Source organism: Colius striatus, chromosome 1 (genome assembly GCF_028858725.1).
Source record: "Colius striatus isolate bColStr4 chromosome 1, bColStr4.1.hap1, whole genome shotgun sequence".
Classification (NCBI taxonomy): Eukaryota; Metazoa; Chordata; class Aves; order Coliiformes; family Coliidae; genus Colius; species Colius striatus.
The window spans coordinates 141,789,796-141,809,247 of record NC_084759.1 but is presented as its reverse complement, the minus strand read 5'-3'; the positions used below and the strand labels follow the sequence as shown (position 1 = coordinate 141,809,247).

The window sequence follows — 19,452 nt, the reverse complement described above, 5'->3', positions numbered from 1 at the left end:
ATAGAATTCTCTCATTACTTGTCTTCTTCTGTTCATCGTCATAAAACTGTGTGTTTCTTTGAGTCTATCCTATCTTCTTACCTCGGTTGTTCTTGATAAGAGTGCAAGTCAGTTAAACCAGCACTTCCTTTCTTTAGCAACTAGATATCTTTTTTTCCCTCCAAAAAAGGCAAGTTTATGCCTCATGAACAATCCCAGAAACCCCTTATAGCATAATGCGGTGAAAGAAATCCATCAGTGTTACTTTATGTAGATATAACCAGAAGAGAGGGTAGAGAGGAGAAACCCTGAATTAGTTCTATCCTTGACTGCTTTAAGATAAGCCTCAACTTGTCAAGTGTAGTGCCAATACTACTGCTGTCGTAAGCATCAAGAGTTAACAGGTTGTACCAGATAGGCCTTTAATTTTTGTAAATGATATGTTACTCTGAAAGGCAACAAATAGGGATGTTTCAAACATTTCTACCTGTCTTTTTTGTAAATAAAAATGTTTCCCCCACGACTAGAAAATCTATCACAAGCACAGCTTGAGATGCTTAAGGATTATTTTTACCCACCAATTACAGAAGTTCTGCATGTCAAATGAGGTCTTAACTACGTGTCCCCATTATCTTTCCATCACACTCTCAGATAATTCAACATCACAGACACCAATTATGCCTGTATTTGGTTTCATACAAACTCTTTAGCGCAGATTTCAATTTCTTCCACACAGGTTCATTCAGAAAGAATACCAATTAACTCAGTGGAATCCCACAACTGTAATGGCTACTTAGTTATTATGGCTACAGGATGAGAATTGGGATTTACCATCTTTAAAGTCTGCCCTTCCTGGTATCAGCTCAACATGGGTTTTTTTTCCCTGAATTTGCAAGAATTGTAAGCAATTCAGTGATAAAAATGGAACTAGAATATAACTTGCCCTCTAAGCGCTCCTTAGTGTAGGAAAAATCTGGTAGTTTTGTAGGCAAAAGTCTCTTGGGATTATTCACTTATGTATAAAAAGAAAGTAGCTCTTGACTTTTAAAAATATTGATTTAGACCCCTTCCCAAGGTATGTCAGCAAATCCCTCCTCCCCTTGAGCCTCCAAATCACACTCTTACATTAGAGAAAGGCCAGATGTATGGGGGTGGAGGCAACCGTTTGGATCACTCAAAACCCACCTGGACGAGTTCATGTGTGACCTACTCTAGGTGGTCCTGCTCTAGCAGGGGGGTTGAACTAGATGATCTTTCGAGGTTCCTTCCAGCCCTTGAGATTCTGTGATTACAACTATGCTAGTTGAAATCTACACCCTCATTTATACCGAAGAGTCTTCACAGATGAGGCTACTGTGTTGTGCCTACATCAATGCCTAGGTAAAGAGTATGTACACTCATTTATGGATTACAGATTGGGTTGTCTGTGCCCACAAAACCAACAAGGTCAGGTTGCTAAACTGTAGTAAACCTGCACTTTAGCAGCAGATGCTAATAAAAAGATACCAAAAAAATATATTTCAGTCATTTATTCTAATGGATTTTAAACCTCCTATATCTTTCTGCCAAGTGTAAAAACATTTTGAATTCATACAAATACAAGTGACCCAACAATCCTAAATACATAACGCACAGTATGAGGAAATTAAATCAGCACACAGTAGAGATTCTCCATTTTATTTTCTTTAGAAATGATCAATGAAATCACTGTGGTCCAGGAACACGCTAAAAAAATGTAATAGGACTTTTACACCAGGTAGCCTTCCCCTTAACAAAGCTGGACATTGTGTATAACAACGCAGATTTGATCTGGAATAATAGAAAGATGAATCCAGTGCCACCTCAGTGCCCTGCTGATAGCAGGTACATTCACAAACAAACCCTTCCCCCCTCTCAATTACTTAAAACACCTGCAGAGTCCCATTTCTACAGCTAAAAATATTCTTCTTAAAATAGAAAAAGATTTTTCTACAAAAATTTGGGGGGGAAAGTCCCGACTTTTCATCTAAACTGCTCTGTAGACAGCTAAGTATGACGATCAGTCTTCCCATGACTTTCCCTTCCAAGACTTCACCCGGATTTTCCCATTCCTAAAAACAGTCCCACATTGCCACCGTGTGGTGAGGGACCGCCACGTTCATCGGGACAGCGACATAGGGCGTCTCGGAGAAAATCCCTGACACACACCTAGGCGAGGAATGACCGCGCTGCATGTCGAAAAAGGAAACGGAATTCAGAGAACCGAGCCCTCCTTGCGCAGGGAAACCAATTCCAAGTGTGGACAAATGTAAGGAAAATAATTTCAGATATTCTGTGATTAAGCCTTCAGCGTGGTGCCTCTCCCCTCCCTAAAGGCACAATCCCTTCCCACTGGCTTCTTTCTCAGCACAGTATGGACCTGCCAACAAGCAAAATCCATGTGTTTGCAAAATCCCGAAGACCGTCCCTCTCTTTACACGTAAACGTCCTCGGAAGATCTGAAACCTTTTCCCTGGAGTTGAGGAAGCAATAGAAGCTGAATTTCCAAACCATCTTTCACAAGGACTTTTTGATGGCCGCCTTTCTCACGCTGAAGAGATACGCTTCGTAAATAATATTTAAGAAGTTGTCATCATTCTGAAAAACAAAATAGGAATTGTTGGTGCATCATAGGTGTTTTGAGTAATTGCACGGACCATATGCTTCCCAAGCTTACTCTGTTTTAAAAAGTGAGCAGCAGGAAGGCTATTTACCTAAAATATGTATTATTTCCAAGCCTTGGACTGAAGACTGGACATGAATATAAACTTTACTGCAGCAAATACAACTGCATCTCTGCAAGAAGTGATGAGAACACACAAAGCAGGTTTTCCAAACTCACACTGGATTTGAGTCCACTACTTCTTTCTATGTGGTGATCATACAAGCCTCTAACTTCTTCTCTTTGCTCTCATTTACCCAAGCGATTTCCTTAAGTAGTTTCCTGCTTTAGGTCAGTGACAACTCCACCCACATCTCTGAAGGAGCAGAGAAACACCTTGGGTTTAGATCTTACATTTAAATCCTACCTGGATGAATCTTTGCATCTTGTTTAGCTTTTTTAGACTTAATGCTCCCAACTGATGCCATTCGTTTTGCTCTGATGCTTGTTTTAACTTTTTCCTTCTGAAGATCATTTTGCAAGCATGGGTCAACCCACACGAAGAAAGAATGTCCTAAGTAACTCACATAAACATGTGAGGATAATTAAAACCAGGATACTATTTGAGGAAAGTCAGCAGCACGCAAGACTGCAGTTTTATACAATGGAAAATAACAGGTAAAAAATTTGCAGTAAATAAGTTCCAGGTGTACCTCAGTCAATTCCAGCTGCCACCAAGAACAGCAGGGTGGAAACATACATTTTGCAAGTACAGCTTCAGAGGGTAAAATCAGAATTTCTTTAATGAGTTTCCTTTTTAACTTCATGTTTAGCCACCATCCAGATACCCAAAATATGTAAAGACAGGATAATGTGATATTTTTAACTTTTTAATCCCAAACTAAAAATACAGGGAAAAATAAGAAAAGCCTCTAATTTGGTAAGATACTATTTTCTTTCTGGGTCTATAACTGAAATCCCATTTTAGGTAACTTCAACCTTCCAATAATGACTTTTATTTTTATTCCAAGGCCATACAGGGACGTAGCTTTGGCCTACAAATTGGACCCTTAAACCTGCGTCTCTGTTCACTGTGCCTTGCAGCCATGTCTTTAGTTACATAACCTCCCTTCAACTTCTACTCTTTGGATATTCATCACAAGGAAAAACATATTCATAATCACTCATATCACCCCAGAGCAGTAAACAGTCATCTCATACATAATATTGTCAATGCTCTGTCACATTTAGACCTGAAAAACTGCAGTAAAAAGTATGTTAGCATTTGAGCTACAGAATTACATTGAATAAACTGAACTTCTATATTTTTAGGTTATCTAACCCGTATTTTGAAGTTGTTCGCACTCATCCTGCAATTTTAATTTCCCATCTGAATTCCTCTTTACTGCTAACACGCATCTCTGAAATACTTGGCAGACAGGGTAATCACCCATTATTTATCCTTAGCTAAAAATGTAAGATATTTCTCTGGCTCAGAGGCCATTCTTATAAAGCTTTCAGTCATCTTTGTTCTTTTCTGTCAACTTTATTCTCCTTCCTGAGCCCAGTATCAGATGCATGAATCAAAATGCACCTAAGTCAGGGGTGTGCAAGCAGAGGTTACCACATGCCCTGTCCATGCCACAGTGCTCTGTTAACGTGCAGCTGTTATCATAGAATGGTAGGGGTTGGGAAAGACCTTTAGAGACAGTCTAGTCCAACCCCCCTGCAGAAGCAGGTTCACTTAGAACAGGTGGCATAGGAACGTGTCCGGGAGGGTCTTGAAGACCTCCAAGGAAGGAGACTCCACATCTTCCCTGGGCAACCTGTGCCAGGGCTCCCTCATCCTCATAGTGAAATAGTTTTTTCTTATGTTTAAATGTTAAGCAGCACAACTTCCAAAATATATTTGAATTACCCACTTAGGCTCTAGTCAAATGGATGCAACTGATGAGAGGGTGCTTCCATCAAAATGGGAACCCGGATTTTTCAGCCAAGGAGGAAAATTCTTGATGCTTTACCTGGATCAGGTGCAGAAGTGTTTCCTGCAGCTGCATCTTGGTCAATGAGCTGCTGTTGGCCATAGATGGCTCTGGGGTTTGCAGTGGCAGGAGAAGACTAGCTGAGCTAGTGGCAGGTTCTTGATTTGCTGCTGCTAACCTCCCACTTTCATTTGCTTTCGGTGGAGCAGGTGCAGACTGAGTGAACACCATTGGGGACATCAGCAAGGTAGGAGTCACAGTGGCAGGAATGCTTTGAGGTGAGATTACCTGTCCATGTGAAAAATGAAGTCATCAATTAAACCTATCTACTTAATTCTATAGGAATAAAGATGATGAAAACTGCAGACTGGTTGGCAACAGGTAGAGACTGCTGGAGATGGATACAGTTATGTGAAACTCCAGCTCAGGATCATCTGTAAGATATACTTCCAGATTAAAAGGTCTTCCTTTTAATGCAGCAATGGATTCAAGGGCGATTATGTCTATCTGATAGACAAATGATCTTAGGACAAGAGCATCTTATCACAGAATCAGACTACTATTAAATATAATCACTCTTGAAGAACGCAGATGTAAAGCCTTCCACATAGGGACAGTAAGTAATTGTTTAATCTTTGAGAGTATATTTACATGCAACTATCACTATTAAAGATTAATCTTTGTACAAAATACTAGAAAGTATTCTTTAACTTTCAAATTACTTGATGAATACATACATATATTCATAAAAAATTCTCATTTTACTTAAGGAGAGGGGACGGAAAACAGAGATAAAGAGCTGGTGGCACTGTGAGAAACAGAACTGACTCCTAAACAACACACAGTTGATAAAAAAAAATCAAAAAAGCCCTCAAAGAGAAGGAAAACCTGACGTTGCTGCTGCTGTAGTCCTACAAGTTCCCCCAGTATCATATCCATGTCAACCTACAAAAGTATGTTTCAAAGAATCTTTATTTCTAAATTTCACAATGCATCTCAGAGCTGTAAAACATGCAGGACCAACAAACACTATCAGATATAACACACGACATAACTGAAAGTTTATTCAGTCAGTTTGTAGATATTAGAGCTCTCTCCAAGTAATTCTAGTAACAAATCTTAATCCTAATCTCCATCTCCTCACTGCTCAAGTTCTGTTTTTTTTTCAAAGAACAGACCACACAAAGGAATTGAATCAAGCTCATCAAAGCGCCTCTCTTTTGGGCTGGAGCATGATTTATTGCTCCTGTATGAAGGTAAAAGGCTACTGAATGTGTCCAGGGCTACATTTCAATTTTGAAGAAAAATTAAAATTAAGAAAATAAAACTGAGGTTAATCTCCTAGGTATGCAAAACAACATTCACATTTTCATAGCTTGTCTTCCGCCGAGTTATGATTGTTTTGACCAAGACATTTCTGGACAATGTTAGTTAGACCTCAATACAAAGAGAAATATAAAGGAACGATGAGGACTGAGATCTCATGCTGGTTTACACAAAAATTAAGGAAGCAGAAAGAGTAGGGGTCAGGAAAGACTCATGGATATTTGAAAGCATGCAATATGCACCTAACGCAAAAAAATCTCCCAGTTCACTTTTTAGGTAAATACTGTTTGCACTTCTCAAATACAGAGCACTACATAAACAAAGAAACCCTTGACCTGCAGCTTTTTTCCTATATAAGATAAGGTATTCCTAACTCACTGCCGGTTTGCTTCAAGCTGTAAGGTAGTGCATATGTTTGTGCTCCCATGCTTGAAAAACAACGTTCATTTCAGAAGATAACCAATCTAAGTCTAAAGTGACATCTCTCTGTGGAGAGAGACCTTCAGACTATGCACAGATGCTCCCCTGTGAGAAGACTGTTCTCCTGCCCATGGAAGAATGACTATCTCCAGACACTTACTGCAATACTTCTGCTCTGTTTATCCATGCAACTGAAGTAACTTCTCTTTAATTTACCTCAAGTAAAATTGGCAGGGGTTGCTTAAGCCAGATGATTCTTCCTAATGTAATTTAAAGAATGCATACACAAACTGCTCTCCAAGGGCAGAAAACTCCAGCAAAGGGATGGTGGTGAGCAGCTGGAGGAGATAAACTGTTCCTCTAATGCAGCTGAATCTACGACAGACTGTGTCACAGACCTAGATGACACATCCTTCAAAATGAAAAGACGTTTCTCTCTGGAGTCCAAGGCAAATAAACAAAACCTGAGACAAACGGTGCTCTCAACAATATACAGTTGCTACTGCCAAACATGTATACATCTTGTGGTTTAAAAGACATATAAAAAATCTTTTGTTTTCCCTGGATAGAAACGGCTTTATGGTAGGGACCTGCCAAGCATATGGAAACTGTACGGAATGAGCAATATTGCCACCTACTGGTGACACAGCCAATACCTACGGGTTACTTCAAAACGTAAAATGTTTGCATCAAAAGAACAGAAGAGGTCTGTATCTTTTTTCCTTCCGTGCCCACCATTTGTTTGTGTATGCAAACATTAAAATGTTTTTTTTTTCCCCCTAACAGTTCATTCTCAAAGCTTCTGTCATTTAACCAACTTTTACATAAACAACATGTTTTTCTTAAAACATAAAGGCAAATTTTCACTTTACATTTAGTTCAGGTCATCTCAGTCACTGGGATAACTGACGCCCACCAGAAAACGGGATGCTCATCAGGCATTACTAGTGCAATTCCTACAGCACCGGGCTTCGTCTGAAAGCACAGAAAATGCTCTGTAGGGACATTAACAGATTTTGGGCCAATATTTTAGCATTTACTAACTTCTCACAAGACCTAACAGCCCTTCCAAAATGCCGTTGATCAATTTCTTTCCCACAGAATCTAGCCTGAGTTGCTTGCTCATCCAGCCTCTACTGAATTATCTCCAGCTTTATCAGGTCAACACTTAAATCTCTGAGTCACTAATAATACAGTAGGAGTCTACCATCAGTTGTGCAGCAATGAAGTAAGAACAACAAAAAAAATGTGCAAAATAATCGTTGTAGCATATAGTATTCCTTCTCTGAAGCACAGATGATCACTAAGATATCTGTTTGGTATTCTGTGTGGCTGCTGGCAGCTACATGACATGATAGCTGACAAATTCACATAATACCATGAACTAAGGAATGCATTGGATCTCCTGTAATGCAAACTGGCATGTTCCATTGCTTCCCACACATGCAGAATCCCACGAGCATCAACTGCTGCTCTGGAACATCAGCACTAGTTGAGTGCCGTGGGCCTCTGTTTTTAGTGGCATTACTTAACTGAGAACATTTAACCTAAGACTGGTTCAGAAACTTTAAAGACAGTTCCTACTAAAATAAAGCTCTCTACAGTGCTAACATTACTTTGCCTTTGAATTTTAATGAAGATTTTTTAACTTGATGTTTAACTATAGAACCTTAAAAATTACTTTTCAAAACAAGTTTAAGTACCTATTTGCGTTCTTCCTGTGCATGTTTGCAATCTCATGCTGAAACTGCAGCCAGGCCAACTGAGATGTAACGGTGTGATGCTCACACCAGAGATACCAGGTGCTATGCACATATTTAGAAGAAGTAGCACTCTGTATAAAACACTCTGTTGATGTAAAAATGTTTCAAGAAACAAGAAAAATGATCTGCAAGACAAACGGCCTTCTGAAGACAAATTTGTGTCAAGGTTACCGTATGCACTTGTAAAACCATAGTTCTGATTAACATAAACACTTAAGCGTGCATGCATCTGTAAGCAGGATAACTCATGCCTAACACTAAGCATATGCTTAAAAGCCCACTGCAGATTAAGGCTTTTTTATTGCATCTTAAGCACATGTTACTCACTGTCCACAAAAGGAATACTTCACAGAACAGGGCTGGCACCAGACCTGACCGAATGCTTCTGAGTCTTATTCTTCAGCTTTTGCTTTTTTCTTCTTTTTTTGGGTTTTTTTTTTTGGCTTTTTTTTTTTTTCTCCCCAGTAACTGGTCTCTTCCCTTCCATGTAGGAGATCACAGTTCTTATGCCATATGGAGACGCAGCAGAAGCCAATTTAAACTTGGACTTGTAACGTGTCAGTTGTGGAAAAGACTATTGCTTTCATTTTCTTAGTGCTGTTGATGGATTTAGGGTGTTCCTTTAATACGATTTTTCCAACAACTGGCACTGTCCAGATACCTCTCTATTCTTGTCAGACATTTTAGAATTTTTCTGTATGCTGAAAGGTAGTAGAAGAGACAATACCAAAAGATAAATAATTACAGAGAACAAACCTTTTTCTGCGTTTGCTGTCAGAGTCTGCTTTGATCAATTTTGCATGAGCATGTGCAGATATATTTGTGCCAATTCAATTTCACTCGAATGTCTGCGTGCAGACATGGCAGCACTTAAAGCCTCTGGTCTACAGCAAGGATGACAGTATAAAAAGATTAACGTTGGGTCTAAAAGTTGCCTCAAATTTTTATCTTTCTTTCCCCCTCATCCCAAAGCAGGTACATTTCATGTAGCTAATTCATGGCATTCTACAGGAATATGGAATCATTCCTTCATTTTTAGCCTTCCTCCCTTTGTCTTTTTTGGCAATCTGCTGCATTAGAAAGAGGCCATTCCTCCCAGATTGCAGAGCTTTAGGTGTCCTAAACAATAATTAGTCATACTTTCATTATCATTTTTAGTCTATGTATTATCTCATATGCAACACTAAATGTGTTGGAAAAACTGCATCTAATACTGTTTTGATAGCAGCTGTGGCTGTGTCAGTTCACGAAGCCACTCCTGGGCAGCCTCCATCTACTCAGTCTGCTCACAGCCATACAAAATGAGACTAAAAGTGAGTCTCCTTAGTTGCCTTTTTTTTTTTAAGGCAAACTTGCAGCAATAACCACAGTGAATGAGACTTCTTCCCAGTGAAGATTTTTCTCTTCTCACAAGCTATTGTTCTGTTTGACTCAAGCAGTAAAATTATTGAAATTGCATTATGTTAGACCTCATTAATTCCCTTTCCATATTGTAACTAATGCTGGCATCATTTTCTTATTCAAACATGCACAAATGAAGTCATTAGCCATGTAATCAGTTACATGGATTTACCATTTGAAAATACATCAGTATATTTGCCTTTTTTTTTTAATGCATACTGGTTTATAATGTTTAGCCTGGCACTTGCCTCATTTCACTTTTACCTTCTAAGTAGCAATGTTTTATGTCTCTATGCTATCAGTACATGTAGGAGTGAATCAGGCAATTTCTTTCATTTATAGCAGCATGTTTCATTCCCAGTGAAACCAGAAGTAAATTTTTGTGACTCTAGATCCTCTTTTTATGCATTGCCACTCCATTGCAAAGTCAGATTACCATCTGTAAGCAACTGATCCTGAATAATTTCAATGACTAATCCCCTTAAAACTCTTTCACACGGATGCAAAGTCATACTGCTTTAATTAAAAGAATAAAAATTATGATGGCTATTTGCTACATCAAATTCATCCTCCTCTGACCTCTCTCTCATGGAATTAGAAATCTTGAACTGATACAGTGTTAGTGACAGACATGATCCTTAATTGTTAAATGAGTGTTTTAGTCTCTTCACAAGTAGAGAATAAGGAGGATTCTTGGAGCATGATCAAGTATTCCACAGTCTGTCATTCAGGTTTTTAAATAGTTGCAATAGAAAAGCAGCTTTTGAACTTTACATTGAAAAGGTAAATTCTTTTTCATTTGGGTAAGTAACTTCTAGACTCCAATACAAGTCAGACTCCAGTACAACACAAGTCTTGTGGACAGCCTGCCCACAATAAAGGAAGTTTATGGGGATTGATCTGCTGGAGAAAATCTCTGCAGAGAGGGACCTGGGATTCCTGGTTGATAATAAACTGAACATGAGCCAGCAATGTGCCCTCGTGGCCAAGAAGGCCAATGGCATCCTGGGATGCATCAAGAAGAGTGTGGCCAGCAGATCGAGGGAGGTTCTTCCCCCACTCTACTCTGCCCTGCTGAGGCCTCATCTGGAGTACTGTGTCCAGTTCTGGGCTCCTCAGCTCAAGAGGGACAGGGAAGTGCTGGAGAGAGCCCAGCGCAGGGCCATCAAGATGATCAGGGGACTGGAACATCTTCCTTATGAGGAAAGGCTGCAGGAACTGGGGCTGTTTAGTCTAGACAAGAGGAGACTGAGGGGGGATCTCATTAATATTTACAAATACCTAAATGTTGGGTGTCAGGAGGTTGGGGCATTATTTTTTTCTATAGTAGCTAGCAACAGGACAAGAGGTAATGGGATGAAGCTGGAACATAAAAAGTTCCATTTAAACAGAAGAAAAAACTATTTTACTGTTCAGGTGATGGAGCAGTGGCACAGGCTGCCCAGGGAGGGTGTGGAGTTCCCTTCCTTAGAGATCTTCAAGATCCACCTGGACATGTTCCTGTGAGACCTGATCTACGTGGACCTGCTTCTACAGGGGGGTTGGACTGGATTATCTCTAAAGGTCCCTTCTAACCCCACCGTTCTATGATTCTAAGTTAAAAGAGGCTTAGATGTATACCCAAAGAGGACATTTATTCAAGTGTAGAAGCTTCTACAGAAAATGAAGTTGTTAAAAATGACAAGTTGTCTAGGATGGGACATTTTGCAATTGCACATGACGTTTTTCTGAAAAACGGAAAAACACATTCGTGAAAGAGACAGTTTCTTGACATGTCCTGAATTTTTTAAGACACCAATCTGAATTTTAGGGTCACCATCACCAGAATAAAGGGGTTTATGTTTTTGAAGGCATTCAGGTACAAGGACTTTTTTCAAAATAATACATATCAAATTAAAAAGAGCTTTCTAATGAAAAGCTGGAAGCAGCAGTTATGGTACAAGGAAATTAATTCATCAATGTACAAAACCTTTGAAAAACTGCTGTTAGAAAATAGTAAGTGACCTTTTAAGCACGTTTAGCAACTGACATAGAAAGGAATGCCTATCTGTATGGAGAAAGCTATGACTAATTTTGTAAGAAAAATTCTTAAACCCTAAATATTGCACTCAGTAACCAACCACTACACACAACAGCCTGAGACTTAAGTATCACAACTGGAAACCAAGTGACTTTTCAACGTGACTCTAGAAAAACCTAAGACTAAAGTATTTTTGGTCATTACTGATGTGCAAGAGATGAAGCCTTCAGTATTTACAATATCATGGTTTGGTAAATCAGAACTTACTTGATGTTGTTACCACCTGCAAAACAAATTATATGCAACAGGTGGTAAGACAGTAACAAGAATATAGTGGCCAAAATGAAATAAAGACTAACCTTATAGAACACCAAGTTCAAAAGACTGCTAGATTTAAAAAACAATAAGATTTAAAAAACAATAAGAAATTATTTCTACTAAATGTTGAAGTTTCCCATTTACCTGAAAGAGTGCGCTCTGTTTTTCTGTAGCAGGTGCCTTTTCTATCCAGGAATCCAGTGGTTTCAGTGTATTGGTATTCTGAGTAACAACAGGAAACTTAGCTGCCAAAGTTGGTCTGTTGGATACATGCAACTGCTGCTCTTGTTGCACAATCTGAAGTTTTTTCAGTAACTCTTGAGGTGAAATCACCCCAGAACTGGCTGCATGATTGCCAGAGAGGGAAAGAGGCTGCCTAGGAAGTTTGGATTGTTCTTTACCAAGTGTCTGTGACTCTAAAGTCTGGCTTGGTAGGGAACCATTAAAATACACCAAGGGTGGCTGGCTCATATTATTTACTGTTGCTGCTGGTGCTCCAACAGCAGTGGGAGTCCTGCTGAACACAGAAGCCGTGGAGTTTGCAGATCCTGTTGTGCTGGGATCCATTTTAGTCACTGACCCTGACTGACTCTGTAATTTCTGTAATAAGCTCTGAGTGCCAGCAGTATCCTGAACTGCATGAGATGTTGCAATGCCATGAGAAGTCACAGGTTGGAAGAGTCCTGTGAAAGTCTCACCCACGGGGTGGATATTGCCATTTTCACAGAGTCGGTTCTCGGGGAACTCAGCAAGCGGACGAAGATCTGTCCCACGCACCATGAGCTTCTGAATGGCAGGGCAGAGCTGCTTCTCTGCAGAGGGCGAATGCCTGCCAGCTTCTTCATAGGACAGGGAACGTACCACACCCTGCCTAACAGGGAGATTCTCTTGATGCTGTTTATTAAGTGGTTCCGAGACATCTGCCTTGTCTTGTTTTCCAAACAGTGCTGTCAAAGACAAGTGCTGTGGTTCAGGATCCACGTTCTGTGAGGGGAGACACAGGCAAGAAGAAAAGTAGTTCCTCATGCATCAGTTACGTGAAGAGGTGACAATATTTAGCCAGCACTATTCATGGAAAAGCTGAGAAAACTGCTCTGCTCTTTCTCCCAAGAGGATTTTTAATAGTTTTGTCACATAGGAAGGGCAAAAAGACAGTTGTCAAGCTGCTAATGTGGGAGAAAATCAGGGAATCTGAGAGATAGCAGTGGCTTCACTTTAAGTATCACGAAAAAGCATCTTTCTTTTCAGCCATAAGTAGAATATTGGTAAGCGACAGAATGCTCCTCCTGTATGAAGTAGGGCCTCTTCTTGTGCATCTCCCTGCCACAGCTGAATTCAGCTTTTAGGATTTCTCAGTGGGATTTAGTCTGAAGACATATCAAGAGATTTTTATTTAGATTAACTGAACATACCTGAAAAAAACCCCTTAACACAAAAACTACGGGCCAGCAATTGCCTAGACTAGCTTGTGATGAAAGCACCACCTGAAATTTGAAAGACAATTATTTCTTCCCTGCATCGGGATAATATGCCTGTAATTTACATGCTTCCACATCATATGGCAAGGCCTGGGAAGCTTTTTATAAAACAGATTAGTTTTGCATTAAAATTATTCTTCAGAGTGGTTTCACCTCAATTCTTCTGTGCTGACTTTCTGACTCAAATGAATATTCCTACACGGTTGCTCAATTACATCAGTACCAGTCAGAAAACAAACAAACATTTTACCTTGCTTTGTTGACATATTCGTTGATGCTGATTTTCACTAGGCTTCACTGGAATTGGTTTGATTAGGTTGGGATTGTTATAGATTGCAGAGGAACTGGTTATTTGTTTTGGCTCTGAGCAAGTCTTACACTGCAACAGAAAAGAAAGATATCCTTTTAGTAAGTGTGACAATATATTTTCCCTTAGTTCTCCACCACAGTAAAATGCAGACACAGACAGGTATTCAATAACCAAAAACACCAGTTGCAGCACTGATTATGAAATGTTAGGCTATTGAAAGAACTGTAACAACTGCAACCTAATTTTCTAAAAGCACTAAGCATATGTAAAAATAAACACTTGATTCCAAGACTTCCTGAGTATGAGGCTTCCCTCTAATTTACATCTTGTTCTCCTTCTTATGTTCTGCCTTTCCTGCACTTAAAAAAGCATGAATTAATTTTTAAAATGCACCTTAGAAACCAAGCAACAGAAACACAGCTAGTAGTTTAAATGCATGAAGGATTAATGTGCCTATAAAAAACATTTTAAATGCTTTTTGTTAAAACCTAGAATTATAACTCAAACTCTTTTACATAAACATTCCCCATTGTGGCAACTTGGGAGATGCCCATACCTGCACAGCAAAATAATTAAAGATGTAATCAACATAGAATCACTATGTTTCCTTATTGAACATGACAGGATTAATAACTGTATTTATAAAAAGATGGGCAGAGACAGATGACTAAAAGTGATCAGGGACACAGACTGACTATGAAGACGGAGAGCGCGATTTAATTCAGAAACAAGGCACAGAAACTGCCGCATGAAAGAGAAATAATAAATGAAATAGGAAGAGGTGAATAAGATGGTCTTATTTACATTATAAAAAAAAAAAAAAAGAACATAGTCAACAAAACTATAGAAGCACTGGGTATACAAGGAATGCTATTGTCAGTAGAAAACAGTATATTGGAAGCAATTTTCACGTCATACAACTGAAACCAAGAAATTAGAAAGATTTTTTAAGGAGTTAACTAACAAAAAGCTAGCCATCTATCTGGCAAGAATGCTTCAGAGGCACAACCCCATGCACCAGTAAAGTCTGGGAACTGATCTGCTGGAGAGCAGTTCTGCAGAGAGGGACCTGGGAGTCCTGGTTGATAATAAACTGAACATGAGCCAGCAATGTGCCCTCGTGGCCAAGAAGGCCAATGGCATCCTGGGATGCATCAAGAAGAGTGTGGCCAGCAGGTCGAGGGAGGTTCTGCTCCTCCTCTACTGTGCCCTGGGGAGGCCTCATCTGGAGAACTGTGTCCAGTTCTGGGCTCCCCAGCTCGATATACAGAAGTGAAGATTTAAACATTTTCTGACACCTACCACAACAGTAAACAAATACACACTGGTTCCAGGTCCTGTAAATCAGAACTTGAGTTCACAAGGGGACTCTAAGGCCTCTAGGAGGTACTAAAGGCCTTCTTTGCAACACTTTGCAACAGGAATCCCAGGCTCCTGAGGCTGGTGGGAAAGTCTAGAGTGAAAAAGATTTAACCTCAGTAGGGAAATATCAGGTTAGGTAGCATGTAAGCAAAACTGATATATACAAGTTCATGGGACCATGGACGCACTCATAAGAGCTGAGAGTTGCCCCTCTCATTGTAAAATCACTATTTTTGAAAGGTAACAGGAATTGGGGGAAAGTTCACGTGGACTAGAAGAAAACAAGTATCAGTACTATCTTCAAGAAAGGCAGGAAGACAGATTTGCGGAACTTCGGGTCAATTTGCCCCACCTTGATCCCTGGGAAGGTGATGAAACAAATGGCTTCCCACTGGAAGCCATTTCTAAACATATTAAGGACAAAAAAAAAGTTCCTGGGAGCAGCCAACATGGATTTACAAATGGGAGATCACACTTGATCAACCCAATGGCCTTTTACAGCAAGATGACTGGCTGAGTGGATGAAGAGAGAGCAAGGGATATTGTTTACCTTGACTTTTACAAAGCTTTTGACACTGTCTCCCATAACATCATAAAAAATAAACTGCTGAAATGTAGACTAGCTAAGAGGACGGTGAGGTGGATAGGAAACTGTCTGATCTGCTGGATTCAAAATACTGTTGGCATGAAGTCCAGCAGGAGACCAGTCACTAGTGGTATATCCCAGAGTTTGACACTGAGGTCAATAGTGCTGTCCTAGCTTTGGCTGTGATAGGGTCAATTTTCTTCCTAGTAGCTGCTACAGGGCTGTGTTTTGGATTTATATGAGAATATAAATTCTCCCTGCCAGAGAATGGGAGGGAGCATGGCCAGGACAGCTGACCCAAACTAGCCAAAGGGCTATTCCATACCATAGAATATCATGCCCAGTGTATAATGTGGATGGGCTAGTGGGGAGGGTCAGATTGCTGCTTGGGCTTCAGCCAGCAGTTGGTGAGCAACTGCACTGTGCAGCACTTTTTTTTTGGCTTGGGTTTTATCTTTTTCATCACAATTATTATATATTTTATTATAATTGTTGCACTATTGTATTTTATCTCATTTTAATTAGTGATTTGTTCTTATCTCAACCCATGAATTTTACTTTTTTTTCCCTGATTCTCCTCCCCATCCCACTGGGAGTCAGGGGGAGTGAGAGCAGCTGTGTAGTGCTTAGTTGCTGGCTGGGGTTGAATCATGACAACTGTTTAACTTCCTTCATTAATGACCTGAAAGATAGGGCAGAGCAGGCTTGCAGACAATATAAATGAGGGATGTGTAGTTAATAGACCAGATGGTTGTGCTGCTATTCAGAGGGACCTTGACAGGCTGGAGAAACAGGCTGACAAGAACATGAAGTACAACAAAGGGAAACTGGAGAAGAGGAATAACCCCATGCAGTGCAAGTTGGTGCTGACTGACTGAAAAGCAGCTTTGCAGAAATGGACCTGGATGGACAAGAAGTTGAATGCAAATTGGCAACAAGCCCTTGTGGCAAAAGAAGGCCAACAGCATCCTGGGTTACATCCTGCAGAGCACTACCAGCTAACCATGGAAGATGATCCTTCAACTCTGCTGAGCACTGGTGAGACCAAGGGTTAGACTCCTCTACCAAGCACTGCGGTGCTACGTCCAGTTCTAGGCTTCCCAGCAAAAAAAAGACATAGACATATATGAGTGAGCTCACTGGAAGTCTATGAAGTTGATTTAAATACCTGTCAAGTAAGGAGAGGCTTAGACTCCAGAGGAGAAGACTCAGAGTATAATATCAATGTGATAAACTGAACCAGACAGTTCTCAGTGGTGCTCAGTGAAGATAAGAGGCAAAAGGCAAAAAACAGAACATAAAAAATCTTGTTTGAAGTTAAGAAAAAGGTTTTTTTACTTAAGGATGTTTGAATACTTGAACAGGTAGTCCAAAGAAGTTATGGCATCGCTGACCATGGAGAGACTTAAAACGTGACCCAGCATGACTGTGAACAACCCACTTTAGCAGATACTGCTGTAAACATGGAGGCTGGACTAGACTATGTCCAGAAGTCCCTTCCAGCCTCAATGATTTAGTGAGTCTCTGCTGAAAAATAATCTTCTGGGTGTTCAAATGGTCAAAGGCTTCTGCAATGTATTTATGAAGACATCATCTTGCAAAGTAGAAGTATAGCTCCACTTATGTACCTGGCTTTCTTCTATTGTATGACAATTCTGGGTTCAAATGTTGCTCTCAGAGTAACTTTAAAGTCTATACAGACAATCATGCGATGGTGGAGTGTTTAGCTATTCAGTTTGAAGAAAGAACAAGCATCTGTCTCTTCTTTCCTGCTATACCTCGACTGCATAAAGTAAGAAAATTCCCCAAGCATTAGATTGGAAAAAACATGAAGAACAAAGTACTGACTTAGCCAGTAATGCAGAACTTGACAGCAAAATTGAACTTCAGTTAAATATAAAACAATGTAGCTACTGCCTCATGGCTGATTTGAGTAGGCCACATTCAACATGTAAACATATTTAAGCTCAGCTGCGCTTTTTGCCCTCTCTGGGGGAAAAAATCCCCAAAACAAAACAAAAGAAATAATTCTGTTAGAATTATTCACCCAGAGCCTTGCTACCTATCTCACAGTGTGATACAAGATTGATGACTAAAGATATCCCAAAATTCAAACGAAGAGCAAAACCTGAAGGCTATTCATAGTAAGCAAAACATCTTTTAAAGCTAGTCCATGCTCACCTCCCTCCTCTATGACTCAAAGTCTGATTACTGGAAGCACTCGTCAGAAATTTACACTTAATTGAAGTTTCAGTTTTGCTAAGCAATTAATATTTAAAATAGTTATGCATGAGTTGCTATGAAAAATCCCAACAGAAAGAAGCCAAGAAAAAACAGTGTAGAAGACAAGTCTACAACACTAACATAGCTATTAAAGCTGGTGACTTAATGTCTCTCATGACGGTTAAGCATCTTGCCTAATTAATTACGAGATGGAAATTTTTTCATAGTCCAAATAAGTGCTTCCTGTAGCTCCTACCTGATCTATATCAAAACAACTGAAGGTAGACAGATTCTTCATAGACCAAAACGATACTTCAGTAAGATTAAATAGCCTTTTTTCCCCTCTCAAATTGTTATCTTTCTAATGATGCTGACTTTTCTTCAGTATATCTCCTTCTTATCATTATTTTCCAACCTGTATTTTGGGGCAAAACCCATATAAGTACATATTTAAACTTTTTTTCCTTTAACATGATGGCTAACATGGTCTTGTATATGAGTTCTGCAGGAGTTAAATAATACACTTATTTCCCCAGGGTATTTTAACAGGTTGAATTGTTTGGAAACCAGGGGTACCTTAGATTCCACTGTCATAGTCGGCACGATCATGGAGTTAAGCACATAACACTGAGGTGAGAAGCAGTGGAGTTTAACAGAGTTACCACTGTATGAACATTCTTCATATCAAATTCCTCAGCAAAACGAACAGCAGTGTACACAAAGGCCTATAGAGAATGCCATTGACCCAACTGGGTGTCATTCCCATGGTTTGATAACACGACTACTAGGCTGGTATCAAGTATAGAGAAGTATGTTGAAGAGGAAAAAAAGAAAAAAGCCTGTGATGATTTCAAACAAATCTGTAATTATTTGAGCTCAGAATATAAGGTCATTTTGGCAGATGGATAGCATGACCTTGCTGATGAGTAAGTTAGGAGCATCAGCATGACATTTTAAGCAACTGTCAGGTGGACAGGTGAATATATCAGATGCCGTCATCATCAAACAGCAAAAAGCAGCATGAAAGAAATGTCACCGTGCTCTTTAGTGATAGAACCAGAAGAGTACTCATCAGCTACAACACGTGACGATTACTACATCTTGCTTCACATGTTCATCTTTTAGTCATGTGTCTTGCTCAAAGCTGTACTCCTACAAAAGATGTATTAGAAATCAAGAGGTTTTGAGATCAAGTCAAAGAAAGGCTAGACAACAAAAGTGGTGGAAAAAAAGTGTTTGGAAAAAAAAAGTGGTGAACATCGATCAAAAAGAACCTCACTGAAGATGTTTTAGGTGAGTTTGGTGTAGTCAGAGACATTTCAGGCAAACTCTGTGTTGTGAGATTTCATAGTCTACCCATACAACATGAAGCTCATGCTGAACAGGATATTGTCAATGGAAAGAGACAATGGACAAAAGCATGGTATCTCAGTACTGCAGTTCTGAAGTAACTGTGTCCAGTTCTCGGCTCCTCAGCTCAAGAGGGACAGGGAACTGCTGGAGAGAGTCCAGCGAAGGGCCACCAAGATGATCAGGGGACCAGGAGCATCTCCCTTTTGAGCAAAGGCTGCAGGAATTGGGGCTGTTTAGTCTGGAGGAGACTGATGGGGGGATCTCATTAATATTTACAAATACCTAAATGGTGGGTGTCAAGAGGTTGGGAC

General features: G+C 39.8%; 1 protein-coding gene across 1 annotated transcript in view; it reads right to left on the bottom strand.

Moving 5' to 3' along the window:
* Window positions 1–1,640: 1,640 nt before the first annotated feature.
* The window catches only part of DCP1B (decapping mRNA 1B), a 50,149-nt gene continuing 32,337 nt past the window's right edge, over window positions 1,641–19,452 (bottom strand). Inside the window, exons 6-9 of the mRNA XM_062009943.1 lie at window positions 13,558–13,686; window positions 11,974–12,813; window positions 4,621–4,869; window positions 1,641–2,595 (exon numbers count right to left, since the gene is read on the bottom strand). Of these exons, the coding sequence (XP_061865927.1) occupies window positions 2,515–2,595; window positions 4,621–4,869; window positions 11,974–12,813; window positions 13,558–13,686 (1,299 nt within the window). The 3' untranslated portion in view covers window positions 1,641–2,514. The remainder of the gene's footprint in view (window positions 2,596–4,620; window positions 4,870–11,973; window positions 12,814–13,557; window positions 13,687–19,452) is intronic.